Below are 17,370 nucleotides of genomic sequence, written 5' to 3'. Positions count from 1 at the left end.
TTGATTTAAAAAAAAAAAGTTTTATTTCAAAAGCAAATTGTTGCAGCTTCTGGAACGAAGTGGAGTGAGTGGCAGCAGGAGCGGTGGCAATATTGATCTGAATCTTCAGCATTCCAGTTACTACCCAATTCTACCATTTGTTTTTATTCTAAGATTAATTATAAAAAACAGGCTAAATCCAATATCCATTATTAAAAATTGATCCAGGGTAAGTTGTATAAACATTTATGGCTACTCCTTGGTCAGGTTGGAGATCACTTTTACAAAACTAGGTACATTTTCACTTCACAAGACTGTTAGGGTTTACCCAAGTGTTAGTCTAAAGCATGACTGACTAAATAAAAAATATATTTATAATTCAATTTGCATTTCAACAAATACCTAATTTCAGAATCCCACACTAATGCAGTGATTTCTAGTTAATTGCTATGGTGCAGTGATCCTTTTAGATGGCCATCGGTGGAACCTCCTTTTAATGAACTGTCCTTTCCTTCTGCCTTCGGAAGTCTGAAATACAGAGCCAAAAATAATACATATAATTTGAAAACATCCAGTAAATTGGCCTCCACTGCCTTCTGTGGTAGAGAATTCCACAGATTCACAACTCTGGGTGAATGAGTTTGTCCTCATAAAGTGTGCGACAAAGTAATTGTGTCGTCCTTATTCAAAATACAGTGTCAGCAATACAAATCATTAATGTCAAGGCTGATAATTAAAACCAATGAGATAATTCGAAATATAATTGAAATAGCTGCATGCAGCAAGATGAAACTAAATAGTTTCTAGAAATATGATTGCTGCTGTTGGCCCTGGTACTTTGATTTGTGAAAGCCAACAGAATACAATAAGGTGGAAGGTAACAGCAGGCAAAGACAAAAATGAATGGAAAAAGCAAAATATGAATCTGGATGTGTAAATGTAATATACTTTTCAATCTATCACATATTTTTCCCCTTTCCTCCTTTCCCTGCATTTTTTAAAATTTCTATTATCTCACCATTTTAGGTAAATAACTTTTTTCTAAGTCTGTTGTAAGGCCATTATTTTCCCTGAATGCTGTCTAACCCTGATACAACATTTAGTTAATATTATAATTACAATAGTTTTACAGCTGGAAGTTCCCCAGAATGAATAGGGGGAAACAAATTCAATGTGCAAGGTCATCCACCTTGTGTCTAAAGTTTGTAATAGCAACAATGAAGACTGGGATTGTAAATATTGAGTATGATTATAAAGTCTAAGAGAATATTACCCTTTACATGATGGGTATTACTGAGGGGAATAAATTATGCCCGATTTGTATAGAATAATCAAACCCCATATGGATACTGGCCTGATATCTTGAGGTACGTTTAATATTGCAGTCGGGATTAAGAGAGTAGCAATAACTTGGCTGTTATCTTCTTTTGTTTACCACCCCCACATGACCAGAGTAAAAAGTACATTCAAATAATCTATTTCTTCACATTATGAGCCCCAGACAGGAATCTACTTGAGAGATGCAGCATGGAAATTGATCCTTTGGCCCATCGATCCACACCGACCATTGATCGCCCGTTCACACTATATTCTGTGTTATCCCACTTTCACGTCCACTCTACGCACCAGGGGCAATTTACTCAGGCCAATTACCCTACAAACGCGCACGTCTTTGGGTTATGGGAGGAGGAAATTAGAGCACCCGCAGGAAATCCACGGCATTGTGGGAAGAATGTGCAAATTCTGCTAACAGTACCCAAGGTTAGGATCGAACATGGGTCGCTGGTGCCGAGGCAGTAACTCTACCAGCTGCACCACTGTGCCACCAATAGTGAAATGACAGCCAAGCCATTTGATATTAAATTCTGATTCCTACTACATGGTAGAAATATGGAACTTTCCCACAAATGATTGTGAATACTGGATCAGATAAAACTTAGAAAACGGATCTTTACCCAACAATATATATGATGGGATGCAGTTCAACAGCATGTGGGATTGAGATCAGTGAAACACCGCAGGTTCAATCGTCACCAATGCTGCAGTGTGTAGTCTGCATGTTTTCCCTGTGAGTGCACAGGGGTGATTGCACTTCCCTTTGGTGCTTTGGTTTCGTCCCACTTGATCACCACCAACTATGTAATGAGAAAATATGAAATCTGATCCAGTTTTAAAAAAAATTTGAAGTTGAATACAAACACCTGTTCCTAAAACAATTAAGGTTCTACTTACTATATGGAAAGTAGCGAACCCGCATTATAATCTCTTTGGCAGATTTCAGGATCTCAACAGCCTGTGCAATGGAAAATTTTAATTTAGCAATGAAAAATGCTTTAAATGAGAAAAGCACATGATTATTTACATAAAGTTTTATAATGGTAACATTCTGAACTAGATCCACTCAAACATTAGCATTGCTATCCAAAGACTGTAGTTCATTGACTCAGTGTTTACTTTCTCTTTCCCAGATTATACTTAACCTATCAGTTACCTGCATTCTCTCGTTGTACTTTGTTACTATGCCAAGTCAAGTTATTGTCTTATGCACAAGTACACTGAGGTACAGGTACAATTAAAATCTTGCTGTGCAGCATCACAAGCACATACAGTAGACGAGCCAAGCATGCAACCATACATTATATTTTAATGACATTGTCTAATTATAAATGTAAAAACAAGGAACTACAGATGCTGGTTTACACAAAAGGGTGCAAAAGACCCTTCTTTAGATTTATGGAAAAAGTCTGAAGAAGGGCCCCGATCCAAAACATCACCTATCCATGTTCTCCAGGAATGCTGAGTGACCCCAGCACTTTTTTGTCTAATTATAAATTAGTTTACTCTCTTTGCCACTCAATGGTCGCTACTTATTTTCTCTTGCATCTTACACTGGGAATTAAATGATTACCAAATAAATAAAAACATTGAAATTCAAGGTTCAGCGTCTTCTAGAGCATCTTGCACATATTCTACTCAAGGGCTAACCACGAAATAGGCATTTAAGTTGCCAATTATGTGAATGGCCCTTGGTCATCAACTACCATGTCATATTCTGGTACCTGCTACACACTCTGAATTAGATTTAAGTTTTAAAACTAAGTTGTCATGTTTCTATTGTATGCCGTTACAATTGTTCATATTGATTAATTGATTCTAGCCACTTGCTGTTATGGATTCAATGAACGATGGTGGCACAAAGTGCTGGAGTAACTCAGCAGGTCGGGCATCCCTGGAGAACATGGATAGGTGATGTTTCAGGTTGAAAAAACGGATCGCGACCTGAAACGCCACCTTACCATGTTCTCTAATTATGCTACCTGACCTACTGAGTTACAACAGCACTTTGTATCCTTTTGGTGTATTAACCAGCATCTGTAGTTCCTTGTTTCTACAATAAATTATGATACTTACTTTACTGTGTTCTATGTCTTGAAAGTCAATGTCATTTACAGCAAGAACCTGATCTCCCTCTTGCAAACCTGCATGATCTGCGTCAGAATCGGGAATTACCTGCAACAAAAGGTAAATCCCCAAATTTTAAGGTTAGTACTCAACACCATGATCTATTAAAAAAAAAACAAAAAAAACTTCCCTTTCTGTACATCAATCCTGACTGAGAGATAGGTTGGTGACATGTTACCAACTTTCTGCCAACACAGAAAATATAGAAAGATAACAGGTCCTATTAAATTAAGTGCTATCTATCTCAAGGGCCAAGAGATTTAAATTTTAATATATATTGACAAGGGCACAATGAAATTCTTACTTGCAGCGACTTGTTCCGTTAATTGTTACACGTAACAATTAAAGACCCCGACTCTTGAGATAGTCGCCACTTAATTTACTTATTATCTTTCTAAATCTTCTGTGTTGCAAGAAATCTGGGACATATCAACAACGTTTCCCTCAGGAGTGGTGCACATAGAAAAGGAAGATTTTTTTTTAATGGAATGCGGTGAATTTCTGTGCATATCAAATTAATATTAAATTGCAGGAAATAATGTGATTTTCACATTGAATGTTCTCTTTCACCAAGTACTTTCATGGCAAGTGGAGGGCAGGTTAAATTTTAAATGAAAAGCCTACTCTCTCAACACTTTAAAACTCAGCTGACTATGTCACACTTGCTTGATTAGTCTGGACGAGCTCCAAATAGACACTGGTCCCCATATGGTTGTCAGAAGGACTTTGCAAAGTCAGCTGAGCCATATCCAAATTCAGTATCTAGGACAAGGTCAAGTAGACCATTCTATTTTATTCCTTCATTAATTTATTGTAACTATACTGCAGTTGAATTGGTTACTAGACTACTGTAGAGGCATTTAATCATCAACCACAGGGACAAGTCAGAAATCATGTACAGGCCAGACCAGCTAAGGATGGCAGATTTACTTCTCTGAAGGTTATTAGTGAACCAGATTGAGTTTTTCACACCAATCTGGCTGTTTTCATGGCTGTCATTACCAAAACTAGTTAGTGCTCTTTTGCACCTAGCCAAACATCAGCTATTATCTATTGCTTATCAGGGTATTTCAGTAGAGTGACATGGACAAATTAATGACAAATGATGAATGTTGTGGCTAAGAATGATGAGTGATGTGCTGTGTTGTTACATTCACTGGGAATCAGATTTAGACTGTCCAAATTCATTTCACAATAGATTCTAGAAGGCAGATTGCAAAGCAAATGTTGTTCAACAACCTACATTCAATTTAAAACTTGAAGTAACTCACTGAGACTCATTTAAGCCTTGTAAGCCAAAACACCAACCTTTGATATGAAGATGCCAAGCTGTGAGGCCTTTCCCCCTCGGATGTTAAACCCAAGCTGCAGGAAACAGGAAGACAAGTTCCATCCGAATTACACTGTTTCTAGGAAAACATTCACTAACTCTTCATATGAAACCGCCAAATTCAAACGATAGATAACTTTCTACAATTATTTTTATAATTGGGTGACACAGTGGCTCAGCGGTAGAGTTACTGCCTTACAGCGCCAGAGACTCGGTTTTGATCCTCACTATATGGAGTTTGTACCTTCTCCCCGTGACCGCGTGGGTTTTCACCGAACGCACTGGTTTCCTCGCACACTTCAAAGACGTACAGGTTTGTAGGTTAATTGGCTTTGGTAAAAATTGTAAATAGTCCCTAGTGTGTGCTCGTGCATGGGGATCATTAGTTGGCAGGAACTATGTGGGCTGAAGAGCCTGTTTCCGTGCTGTATCTCTAAACTAAACTGAAATTGAAGGCTAGGTGTTTACATAGCCAGAAGTCACTTTTTATTGAAGATTCCTTCAAACATGAGTAATTCGCAAACGATACAAGCAGCATTGCATTTTTTTCCTAACCTCTTATTCCTTCTGAGCCAATTTAACAAACTGGCCACTTCAAAATACATCTGCACAGAGGAAAACTGCTAAATCAAATTAGTGACAAATTAAAGGCAGTTTAATGCCATGAATTTAATCCAAATTATCACACCCACAAATTCCTCAAAAGTCTGAAAAATAAACTAGAATTTCCTTGTTATGCCCTTGCTAAAACTACAACAGCACTGGAGATGGGTTTGTTTTATGGACAATTCTTGCAACCTAAATTGTAGCTCTAATTGAGAGCACAACTTAATTTAATTTTTTCATGGAATATCATACTTAATGGATAAATTTAACATTTAATACAAAAGATTGTCAATAGTAGACATCTGAGACCTGTCCTTGCCTAGGAAACTTTATTACCTGAGCCCCAGAGGGTTTCTTCAGCTGGACTGTGCGAGGCAAAAATTGGGTCAGCTCGTTGTTGTAATCGGAGTGATGTAACCTCTAATTAATTCAAAAGTTTTTTCAAAATGTTATTCCATAATACAATCATACCATATTTTTCACTTGCTGAAAAATGTAAAATCTACTCACGTTAGATTTAACATAATTTAACATGTTAACTCAAGCATACAATTAAAAGGGTCAAAAGGGGCCATGACATGTCCACCTTGCCAATTTTTCACGGTACACCCTGTCAAGTTTGTGTGTTCCCAATGTCCACCCTAAATGAAACCACACAGATGCAAGTTTGACACCTGGAATGTCAGAATCCTCAGAGATACCCAACATGAACATCATTGCTCTGCTTTCTTAGCTTAGGAACTCAAGATACTTTGTTATTTGCATCTTCACCCTGAATGAGATATGATGGGTAGGAGGTAGCAACCTCAATGAACAAGGTGTGTTGGAAGGAACTGCAGAAGCTGGTTTACACTGAAGATAGACCCAAAATGCTGGAGTAACTCAACGTGCCAGGTAGCATCTCTGCAGAAAAGGAATACATGATGTTTCGGTTCGAAATCCAGTCTGAAGTAGGATCTCGACCCGAAACGTCACCTATTCCTTTTCTCTAGAGATGCTGTGTGACTCACTGAGACTCTAGCATTTTGTGTCTATCTTCAATGAACAAGGTACCCTTTAGAAAGGGAAAAAAGGAAGAGAAATGCCATTTTCACAGATTGGGTTACACCATCAAGAATGAGCCAGTTTGGTTTCAGCAAGTTTCCCCTTCACAATTAGGTCTGCAATGTTCAGTATAATAATAATAATAATAAATTTTATTTATGGGCACCTTTCAAAAGTCTCAAGGACACCTTACAGAATTTAACAAGAGTAAAAAACATAATCGGAGTAAAATAAATAATAAAGACATCACCAATACACAAATTAAAGACAGATTTCGATACAGACAAAAAAAAATCAAAAACACAATGAAGAGAGAGCAGCGGCAGCTAAACCGCGCCAGCGTACACTCTCCCTTCCGACAGCCATCTTGGACACAAAGTATCACACTGATAGAAACCTTTACCATGAGGTAATCAACACAGTACTATAGAGAAAACAATTTGTACAAACAATTACCTCATGCAGTGGAATCCAGGGAGGAGGATTCTCATATGGTGGCAAAAACACAACTGGATACTGATAATCATCATAAGTACCTTTTGGCTCCGTGTATACACGATTCGACATTGGTTTACTATTTCTGAAATAATCCAGCAAAATCTGTAATTACAAGGTCATAAACTGAAGCAAAATACCATGAAAATATTGTTATAAATAATAGATATAGAGAAGGACATTCAGCCACCTTTCATTCATCCAGAAAGAACCAACAGACCATTTATTGTAGCATCGAACTGTCTCTCAGTGAATTGAAGGTTTCTGTCCTATAAGATGGTCACGTATGCGTGTCCTGTTTTTGTTTAACTTGGAATTCGTTTCTTAGATATATACTTTAAAAAAAAAAAATTCTGCATCATACATAACTAGAGACCAAAGTCCTACCAAAAATAACATCAAGTTGCACATCAGTAGGAACACATTGTAATTCTGTAGCCGTAAAGGACAAGCATTCAATGGACTTCAAATTACTAACTTATAAAATTGTACTATTTGCCAACTGCCTTTATGGAAGTGAGCATTTTCAATACAGGTCTCACTTCAATAATTTAAATAATATAAAAAAGACACTAAATTAAAATTAATGACCCACCAGTTCATAATCTTGCAGGATTGTTAGGCTATATTCATGTTTTTTTTTAAAACTAAACTAGCCACCAGTGCGTGGTGTTTCTTCAAACAATTTTGATTTCCATTTTACAAAATGCTCACAATTGTCAGAACTGGCATTTCAATTGGCAATTGGTTATTCATGTCATCCGCCACTGTGTATGTGTACAATGAATTCAATCCAGATTTTGCTATTTTAATTACTTTGAAACTGACAGAATGGCATATTTAGGTATATACTAGACCAAGTTGGGTCGCGTCCCCTCAACGCGCGGTTGTTGTCGGGGGGGCGGTCAGTGGCGTTGCATGCACACTAACCACCCCCCCACACACACTAACCACCCCCCTTGATATTATATTAATATTATTCATTCGCTCCTTTTACCCCATCCCTGCCCTATCCATTCACGCATAGCCCACAACTCGCAGGCGCTTCTGGAGAGAGGGGGGTTAAAAAGGGCAGAGACAGAGAGAGGGGACAGAGACAGAGAGAGGGGCAGAGACAGAGGGAGAGGAAGGGGGAGAAAGGGGGGGAGTGGGTGGGGGGGTGAGAGATGGTGGGGGGGTGAGAGATGGTGGGGGAGAGAGAGGGTGGGGGGAGAGAGAGGGTGGGGGGAGAGAGAGGGTGGGGGGAGGGAGAGGAGGAGGGGGGAGAGAGGAGGGGGAGAGAGGAGGGGGGAGAGAGGAGGGGGGGGGGAGAGAGGAGGGGGGGGGAGAGAGGAGGAGGGGAGAGAGGAGGAGGGGAGAGGAGGAGGGGGTAGAGTATTGGGGGTAGAGTGCTGACATGGATAGAGAAGCAGTTGGCAGACAGGAAACAAAGAGTAGGGATTAATGGGTCCCTTTCAGAATGGCAGGCAGTGACTAGTGGGGTACCACAAGGCTCGATGCTGGGACCGCAACTATTTACAATATACATCAATGACTTGGATGAAGGGATTCAAAGTGACATTAGCAAATTTGCAGATGACACAAAGCTGGGTGGCAGTGTGAACTGTGAGGGGGATGCTATGAGAATGCAGGGTGACTTGGACAGGTTGGGGGAGTGGGCAGATGCATGGCAGATTAAGTTTAATGCGGATAAATGTGAGGTTCTCCACTTTGGTAGCAAAAACAGGAAGGCAGGTTACTATCTAAATGGTGTCAAGTTGGGAAAATGGGAAGTACAATGGGATCTGGAGGTCCTTGTACATCAGTCTATGAAAGTAAGCATGCAGGTACAGCAGGCAGTGAAGAAAGCGAATGGCATGTTGGCCTTTATAACAATAGGAATCGAATATAGGAGCAAAGAGGTCCTTCTGCCATTGTACAGAGCCCTAGTGAGACCACACCTGGAGTATTGTGTGCAGTTTTGGTCCCCTAATTTGAGGAAGGACATTCTTGCTGTTGAGGGAGTGCAGCCTCGGTTTACAAGGTTAATTCCCGGGATGGCGGGACTGTCATATGCTGAGAGAATGGAGCAGCTGGGCTTGTACACTCTGGAGCTTAGAAGGATGAGAGGTGATCTCATTGAAACATATAAGATTGTTAAGGGCTTGGACACGCTAGAGGCAGGAAACATGTTCCCGATGTTGGGGGAGTCCAGAACCAGGGGCCACAGTTTAAGAATAAGGAGTAAGCCATTTAGAACGGAGACGAGGAAACACTTTTTCTCACAGAGAGTGGTGAGTCTAGAATTCTCTGCCTCAGAGGGCAGTGGAAGCAGGTTCTCTGGATGCTTTCAAGAGAGAGCTAGATAGGGCTCTTAAAAATTGCAGTCAGGGGATATGGGGAGAAGGCAGGAACGGGGTACTGATTGGGGATGATCAGCCATGATCACATTGAATGGCGGTGCTGGCTCGAAGGGCCGAATGGCTTACTCCTGCACCTATTGTCTATTGTCAATGCTTCCATGATTTCTAAAGCCATCTCCTTGAGTACCCTGGGATGCAGACCATCAGGCCCTGGGGATGTATCATCCTTCAATCCCATCAACCCAACGGGAACAAGGAAAGAGAGTTCATGTTGCGGCCCTGTTTTCACCAATCTTTCCAGAACCATGCACAAGAATCACAAGCAGCACAAGACAGACACCATTGTATGCAGATGCCGAGACGTGTGTTCAGCTCTGGCTGGACAACTTCTAATCTTGTGTGTGGACTCGATAAGAAGAAATCTACCCAACACCATTTCCTGACTAATGTGATTTCCTTCAATTCCTCCATCACCCAGATCCTCTGTCCCATAGTACATCTGGGAAATTGTTTGTGTCTTCCTTAGTGAAAACAGAACCAAAGTGCCTGTTCACTCATCTGCCATTTCCTTGTTCCCCATAATAAATTCACCTGTTTCTGTCTTCAATGAACCCACAATTGTCTTAACTAATCTTTTCGTTTTCACATACCTAAAGAAGCGTTTACTATCCTTCTTTATATTCTTGGGTGGCTTACCTTCGTACTTCATCTTTTCTCCCCATATTGCCTTTTTAGTTACCTTCTGTTGTTCCAAATTTAAACATTTAAATTCATCTGAAGTATATAATTGTAATCAATATAAAAACATTGAGTGAGCTGTCTAAGTAACTAAAGGATTAGAAAGGGAAGCACACATTGCTTTCAGAAGGCTTTCGACAAGGTCCCACATAAGAGATTAGTATGCAAACTTAAAGCACATGGTATTGGGGGTTCAGTATTGATGTGGATAGAGAACTGGCTGGCAGACAGGAAGCAAGGAGTAGGAGAAAACGGGTCCTTTTCAGAATGGTAGGCAGTGACTAGTGGGGTACCGCAAGACTCAGTGCTGGGACCCCAGCTATTTACAATATATATAAATGATCTGGATGAGGGAATTGAATGCAACATCTCCAAGTTTGCGGATGACACGAAGCTGGGGGGCACCGTTAGCTGTGAGGAGGATGCTAGGAGGCTGCAAGGTGACTTGGATAAGTTGGGTGAGTGGGCAAATGCATGGCAGATGCAGTATAATGTGGATAAATGTGAGGTTATCCACTTTGGTGGCAAAAACAGGAAAGTAGACTATTATCTGAATGGTGGCCGATTAGGAAAAGGGGAGATGCAACGAGACCTGGGTGTCATAGTACACCAGTCATTGAAAGTAGGCATGCAGGTGCAGCAGGCAGTGAAGAAAGCAAATGGTATGTTAGCATTCATAGCAAAAGGGTTTGAGTATTAGAGCAGGGAGGTTCTACTGCAGTCGTACAGGGTCTTGGTGAGACCACACCTGGAGTATTGCGTACAGTTTTGGTCTAATCTGAGGAAAGACATTCTTGCCATAGAGGGAGTACAGCAAAGGTTCACCAGACTGATTCCTGGGATGGCAGGACTTTCATATGAAGAAAGACTGCATGGACTCGGCTTGTACACGCTAGAATTTAGAAGATTGAGGGAGGATATTATAGAAACTTACAAAATTCTTAAGGGGTTGGACAGGCTAGATGCAGGAAGATTATTCCTGATGGTTCTTTTCCTTGTGTGTATGACTACAGAAACCAAATTTCTTATTGTATTGTATATTGAAGGGCCGAATGGCCTACTCCTGCACCTATTTTTCTATGTTTCTCTTCAATGTTACTTTAGACACAATAACTTTCACTGACAGAAGATTTAGGTAATTTTGTCCGGTGGGATCTCTTGTCCTTCCAATGCTACTCTGCACATGGTGTAGCTTCTAGCAGCCACGGTAGTCTCGAAGGGCCGAATGGCCTACCCCTGCACCTATTGTCCATTGTAACTCCATGCATTAACTCCATTAACAAAGCCAACAACACGACAAACCCCGCAGAGAAAGTGGAAGGAGATTTCGCGAAGAAGCAGCGACCTGTTCGTGGGCCTCGGCTCCAATAACATTGCACTCCGCAGGAGCTGAATGCAGCGGAGCCAGGTGCAGGAAAACCCCTTTGACCGTCCATGATGTGATTTAAACCCCCGGGCGATCCCCCCCCCGGAACTTACCTCGGACTCTGGTTTAAACCTGGCTCCAGGGCAACCGCTCCGCCCGTCGCCAACCGCCGCCTCCGCCCTACGCCTCACGTCACCAGCGGTCACGGCCAATCGGGTTCCAGGGCAACTGCTCTTCCCCCCCCCCCCTCTCGCCGCCCTGCGTCTGACGTCAGCAACGGTCGTCGCCAATCAAGACCAAAGATGATCACGACGACCACGTGATTATAGGATGACATCAGAACGGATTGTGACGCGATGTCCTTCCTGGAGCCAAACACAAGCACAGATCACAGCACAAGGAGCTGTGGAAGTCTGAAGAAGGGTTTCGGCCCGAAACGTCGCCTATTTCCTTCGCTCCATAGATGCTGCTGCACCCGCTGAGTTTCTCCAGCATTTTTGTGTACCTTCGATCTTCCAGCATCTGCAGTTCCTTCTTGAACACGAGCTGTGGAGCCCAGCGGGTCGGGCAGCGTCTGTGGAGGCGGCCCTCAAACAAGGGAAGAAATATCATCCTGGTGGCGGGAGGGTACATAAGTGACAAGGGCACCTATAACCATATAACCATATAAAAATTTCAGCACGGAAACAGGCCATCTCGGCCCTACAAGTCCGTGCCGAACAACTGTTTTCCCTTAGTCCCACCTTCCTGCACTCATACCATAACCCTCCATTCCCTTCTCATCCATATGCCTATCCAATTTATTTTTAAATGATACCAACGAACCTGCCGCCACCACTTCCACTGGAAGCTCATTCCACACCGCTACCACTCTCTGAGTAAAGAAGTTCCCCCTCATGTTACCCCTAAACTTCTGTCCCTTAATTCTGAAGTCATGTCCTCTTGTTTGAATCTTCCCTATTCTCAAAGGGAAAAGCTTGATCACATCAACTCTGTCTATCCCTCTCATCATTTTAAAGACCTCTATCAAGTCCCCCCTTAACCTTCTGCGCTCCAGAGAATAAAGACCTAACTTATTCAACCTATCTCTGTAACTTAGTTGTTGAAACCCAGGCAACATTCTAGTAAATCTCCTCTGTACTCTCTCTATTTTGTTGACATCCTTCCTATAATTGGGCGACCAAAATTGTACACCATACTCCAGATTTGGTCTCACCAATGCCATGTACAATTTTAACATAGTGATAGTTTTAGCATAGTGAAGAAAGACACTAAATGCTGGGGGAACTCGGCGGGCCAGGCAACATCTGTTCATAATGTGAGATTCAAAAATCACAAATGCTCGAGACAAATTCAGACAAAGAAGTGTTTTTATTAATTTCATATTCTGCAGAATAGGTGCCTCTCCACTGATGTCCCCTAGAGGCACACCGAGGATCGGGATGTCTTCTATCTTTATACATTTCTTTTCACTATTTTCACACCCATTGAGCTTCTTCCAATCATAACATAAAACCCAGATTCCCACGAGAACGTCGTGGAACGCCCACCCAAACTTCTACTGAAGTATTTCTGTTGCTACTTTTTATCTAGAATTTCTCTCTGTTCTTTATATCGTTACTTTCTATTCTACTAGCAGTCTGGCTTCTGCTGACATCTTATTTCTTTCTAAGTTATATTTCTATCCCTAGTCTAAATCAACCATGTCTGTTAACTCTTTCCTCACAATCCATCCTTTTCTTTTTTTGCTAGGCACCCTTGATTTACACTATCTCCTCCTTTTCTAATGCTAGCAGAAGATTCTTCGCCTCCATATCCTCCTCTCGCTAGTCATACTGTGTTCTGAAGGCCATTATGGTGGCAGCACTGTTCTTCGTCAGGGCTGTTTCTATCATCGCTGAGCCAATCCCCGTACGCAGGGAATGATACAACATCCGAACAAACACAATAACCCCACCATGACTATCACTGATGTTAGGGCTGATGTAAAGATGTGCTTCCATTTCCCAAACCAGGAGTCTAGAAACCCGGTCCAGGAGGTGTCTACTCCAGAGTTCTCAGCCAATTCGATAGACAGAGAGGTGAGACCTGCTAGGGCTCTTGACACTGAGCCATCTGGAGCAGTGTTGTTGGGGATGTATGTGCAACATTGTTCGCCAAACATTACACACACCCCTCCCTTCTCAGCCAGTAGCATGTCCAAGGCCATGCGATTTTGCCAGGCCATTTGGCTGGTAGCTGTCAGTTGTTCCGCTAATCCTTCAACTGCATCTCGAGTGTAATTTATAAAGCGTTGTTGATTGTAGTATAAGTAGTTGATCCAGTCCACATTTTTATTAATTGTGGACCACCAGAAGAGTATGGACTCAAAGCCCGCAGCTATCTGATTTCTGGCTTTAAATTCATCGGGTACCCCTCTTGGCACCCCTATCGCATCTATATAGATGTGTGTGTCGAATGATCCTCTCACCTTTCTCTTTTGTCGTCGGCTTCCTTTATCGAGTTCTACAGCATGTTCTACTGCTATGGTGAAGGGCATCATCAGTTGTATGAGGGTACAGGTTCCCGTTAACCGGGGCCACAGGGTATTCTCCCCGCACCACCACCAGACATCGGCTCTACTGACTATCTGCTTTTTCAGCCAGGAGCTATTGAACAGTGGCCCCTGTTCCTCAGCCGTTATGTTATACGTCTTATTGCAGTTGAGCACCTCCCCCATGTCCTGTCCCTCTGGGTTATTTCTTGTATAGCACTCAAACCCCTCCTCCCCAAAAGGAATGGTAAATGGAGGAGGTCGAGGGTCTTCCCTTCGGCCCTTCGTATTGTTGTTGCTGGCCGGAAATAGGTAATGATAACTCTGGCATATCACATTCTTTGGTAAGAGGGGATTCGTGAATAGCTGTAGTATACATGTCATAGCCCTAGGTGTTCTATCCCAATTCAGGGGAAATGGTACTGGGACCAGCTGAGGCCTAGCTCCAGCGCAGGCGTAACAATTGGTTCGTTGCATACTTCTGGCTGTGTACATCATCCAGGCAAGCCAGGTGTTGGCTCCTTTTCCCCCTGTTGGTATTCCTTTCTTATATAACTGCCTTAATCCTGTTTCTCCTGCTACTATCATTATCTTCAGATCCTTAGACTCATTTTCCCTGATGACATTGCTGACTACTGGTGGTGCTGGTGTTGCCCCGGGATCCCTATTCTGACTGTCATCTATCTTGAACACCTCTCCCCTATCCTCGTATCTTCCCATCTTCCCATCTCACTTTACTTCTATCTCAAACTTCAGACATGCGTCCTTCCCTGTTGTATCTGCACATATCCAATACCTACCACTTTCCTGTATTTGGACACTCTGTATGCTCACATATACGCGTCCTGGCAATTTCTCGTTCGGGTTTTGATATACTCTCCACCTATCAGTTTGATAGGTGGTCCGATGCCACCCATATTTTGATGAAGTAAACACCACGTGCCAATCTTTACAGGGATGGGTGCATACATACATTCTATAGCCGCACCACCATTTTCCTTTACATACATTAAATGGGATGGTGGTGGACCTTCTATTCTGTGGTATTGTGATTTTTATGCATGTTACATTACTTACAAGTTGGGTAACCACCCAACACACGACCCACCAACACGAAATCTTCATTTTTCCTGCGGGTTCTTGGTAAATATTAAAGTCAATGGTTCCTCTCCTTTGCGCACAGTCCACGGGCTGATATCGTCTGGTGGGGCCTCCATAGGACCCTTAACTCGACTTGCGTGTGTCCACCCTTTCTCTTTTGTTCATACTGCTGTCTCCGTGATTAGTAATACCAAGTAGGGTCCAGTCCACTTAGGTTGCAGCTTTTCTTCTTTCCACGTTTTTATTAATACCCAGTCTCCAGCCTTGACTGAGTGAATCGGGAAGTCCAGTGGTGGGCTCTGGACCAGCAATCCTTTAATTTTTAGTTCTGCAAGAGATTGGGACACTGCCAGTAAATAGTTCCTCAGGAACACATCGTTCCCTTGTATTGTTGGGACTCCTTCTACCTTCCCTAAGTATGGGAGCCCGAATAACATTTCATATGGTGATATCCCTATGTCTTTTCGAGGTGCCGTTCGGATTCTCAACAGGGCTATCGGAAGGCACTTAGTCCAGGGGAGTCTCGTTTCCTCTATCAACTTGGTGATTTGGGTCTTTAAGGTGCCATTCATTCTTTCCACCTTTCCTGAGCTCTGGGGATGCCATGGTGTATGCAATTTCCATTCTATTCCCAGTGCTTCACATATCATTTCATGTGTTTTGGAGGCAAAATGGGTCCCTCTATCTGAGTCTATTGTTTCCACAATCCCATATCTGGGTATAATTTGTTCTAATAATATCTTGGCTGCCGCCTGTGAGGTGGCAGTTGCCGTGGGGAATGCCTCTACCCATCTGGTGAAATGGTCCACTACCACTAACAGGTACTTCCATGTTCGTACCCGGGGCAGCTCGGTAAAATCTATCTGTATTCTTTGGAAGAGCCTAACTGCTAATGGTTGTCCTCCTCCTGGGACTGCTCTCATGATTTTCTTATTAATTCGCTGACATATTACACAGCCCCTTATGACTTGTTTGGCCATTGTAAACATCCCACAGCAAGCGTAGGTTCTGAGGAGGGTGTCACAGAGGGCTTGTGTTCCCCAATGGCTTTGTCCATGTAATCTCCTTAATAACTCCCTCATTATTTCTTTGTTCAATAGCTGCTTTCCATTTGGTGTCCACCATTTCCCATTTGAAGTACGCTGAGCCCCCATTTCTTTCATGTTTTCCTGTTCTTTCTCACTAAAGATAGGTATATTTTCCTCTGGTTCCCTTAAAGGTATTAGTGACTTCATTTCTACCATCTGTTCTGTGGCTGCTCTTTTTGCAACCTCATCCACTGCCCTATTTCCTCTGGCCTCCAGGGTGTTACCCTTCTGATGCCCTGCCACATGTGCTATTCGTTCTGGTTTTTGCAAGGCTTCCAGTGTCTGTCCTACCAATTGCTCATGCGCTAGTTCTTTACCTCGAGTTGTTATCATTCCTCGCTCTTTCCAGATCTTCCCAAAGGTGTGTACTACTCCAAAAGCGTATTTTGAATCGGTATATACTGTTCCTTCCTTTCCCTCCAATAATTCTAAAGCTCTCATTAATGCATATAATTCACAAGATTGAGCTGACCAATTACCAGGCAGCCTGCCGCTTTCAATTTCCTCCATCGTTTCCCCATTTACTATACCGTACCCACTATGTCTTTTTCCACCTATGCACCTGGAGGATCCATCTATAAACCACCGGCTGCCCTCAGCCAGAGGTTGCTCTTCTAAGTCTTCTCTACTTTTTGTCTGTAAATCTATTATTTCACTACAGCAGTGTACTGGGCCCTCTTCCTTGTCACCCTGTTTCTCTGCTGGATACAGGAATTGGGACGGGTTAAGGTTCTTATCCGTAATTATCATCAAATCGTCTTTTTCCATCAGGATGGCCTCATACTTCAAAAGTCTAGTCTGTTAACCACCTGTTGGATTTCTGAGTGAGTATGGTTCTTACTGTGTGTGGTGTAGAAACAACCAGAGTGCCTCCAAAGGTTAATTTCCTACTCTCTTCCACTAATATTGCGGTAGCTGCTACCGCTTGTATGCATCCCGGCCATCCCCTGGAGACTGGATCTAATATTTTCGAGAGGAAGGCCACTGGCTGTCGATTTCCCCCTCTTTTCTGGGTGAGTACCCCTAGTGCCACCCCCTTGTCTGAATTTACAAACAGGTGGAAAGGTTGTTCTACTGAGGGCAGAGCCAACACGGGAGCAGTAATCAAACTGTTCTTTAATTTCCCATATTCCACCTCCTATTCTGGGGTCCACTGAACTTTGTCTTATTCTTCTCCCAATTTATCATACAGGAATTTCACTTGTCTGGAGTAATCATCTATCCACAGTCGACAGTATCCTATAAATCCCAGGAATTTTCGGTTCTCTTTCTTATTCTTTGGTAGT

General features: G+C 42.4%; 1 protein-coding gene across 3 annotated transcripts; it reads right to left on the bottom strand.

The window, feature by feature from the left end:
• pdzd11 (PDZ domain containing 11) lies at positions 1–11,580 on the bottom strand. 3 transcript variants are annotated; one of them, XM_033030646.1, is made up of 7 exons: positions 11,476–11,580; positions 6,878–7,021; positions 5,714–5,797; positions 4,750–4,806; positions 3,391–3,489; positions 2,212–2,272; positions 1–521 (listed from the first exon to the last, which is right to left on the bottom strand). In XM_033030646.1, the coding sequence occupies exons 2-7, from the start codon at positions 6,986–6,988 to the stop codon at positions 427–429; spliced, it is 507 nt and encodes a 168-aa protein (XP_032886537.1). In that variant the 5' UTR covers positions 6,989–7,021; positions 11,476–11,580; the 3' UTR covers positions 1–426. The 3 variants fall into 3 exon arrangements, with proteins under 3 accessions (XP_032886537.1, XP_032886539.1, XP_032886538.1); XM_033030648.1 differs by having other exon boundaries at positions 1–507; XM_033030647.1 differs by having other exon boundaries at positions 6,878–7,001; positions 11,476–11,562.
• Positions 11,581–17,370: the final 5,790 nt, after the last annotated feature.

This window comes from Amblyraja radiata, chromosome 12 (assembly GCF_010909765.2).
Source record: "Amblyraja radiata isolate CabotCenter1 chromosome 12, sAmbRad1.1.pri, whole genome shotgun sequence".
NCBI lineage: Eukaryota > Metazoa > Chordata > Chondrichthyes > Rajiformes > Rajidae > Amblyraja > Amblyraja radiata.
This window is presented reverse-complemented; position numbering and strand designations above follow the sequence as displayed.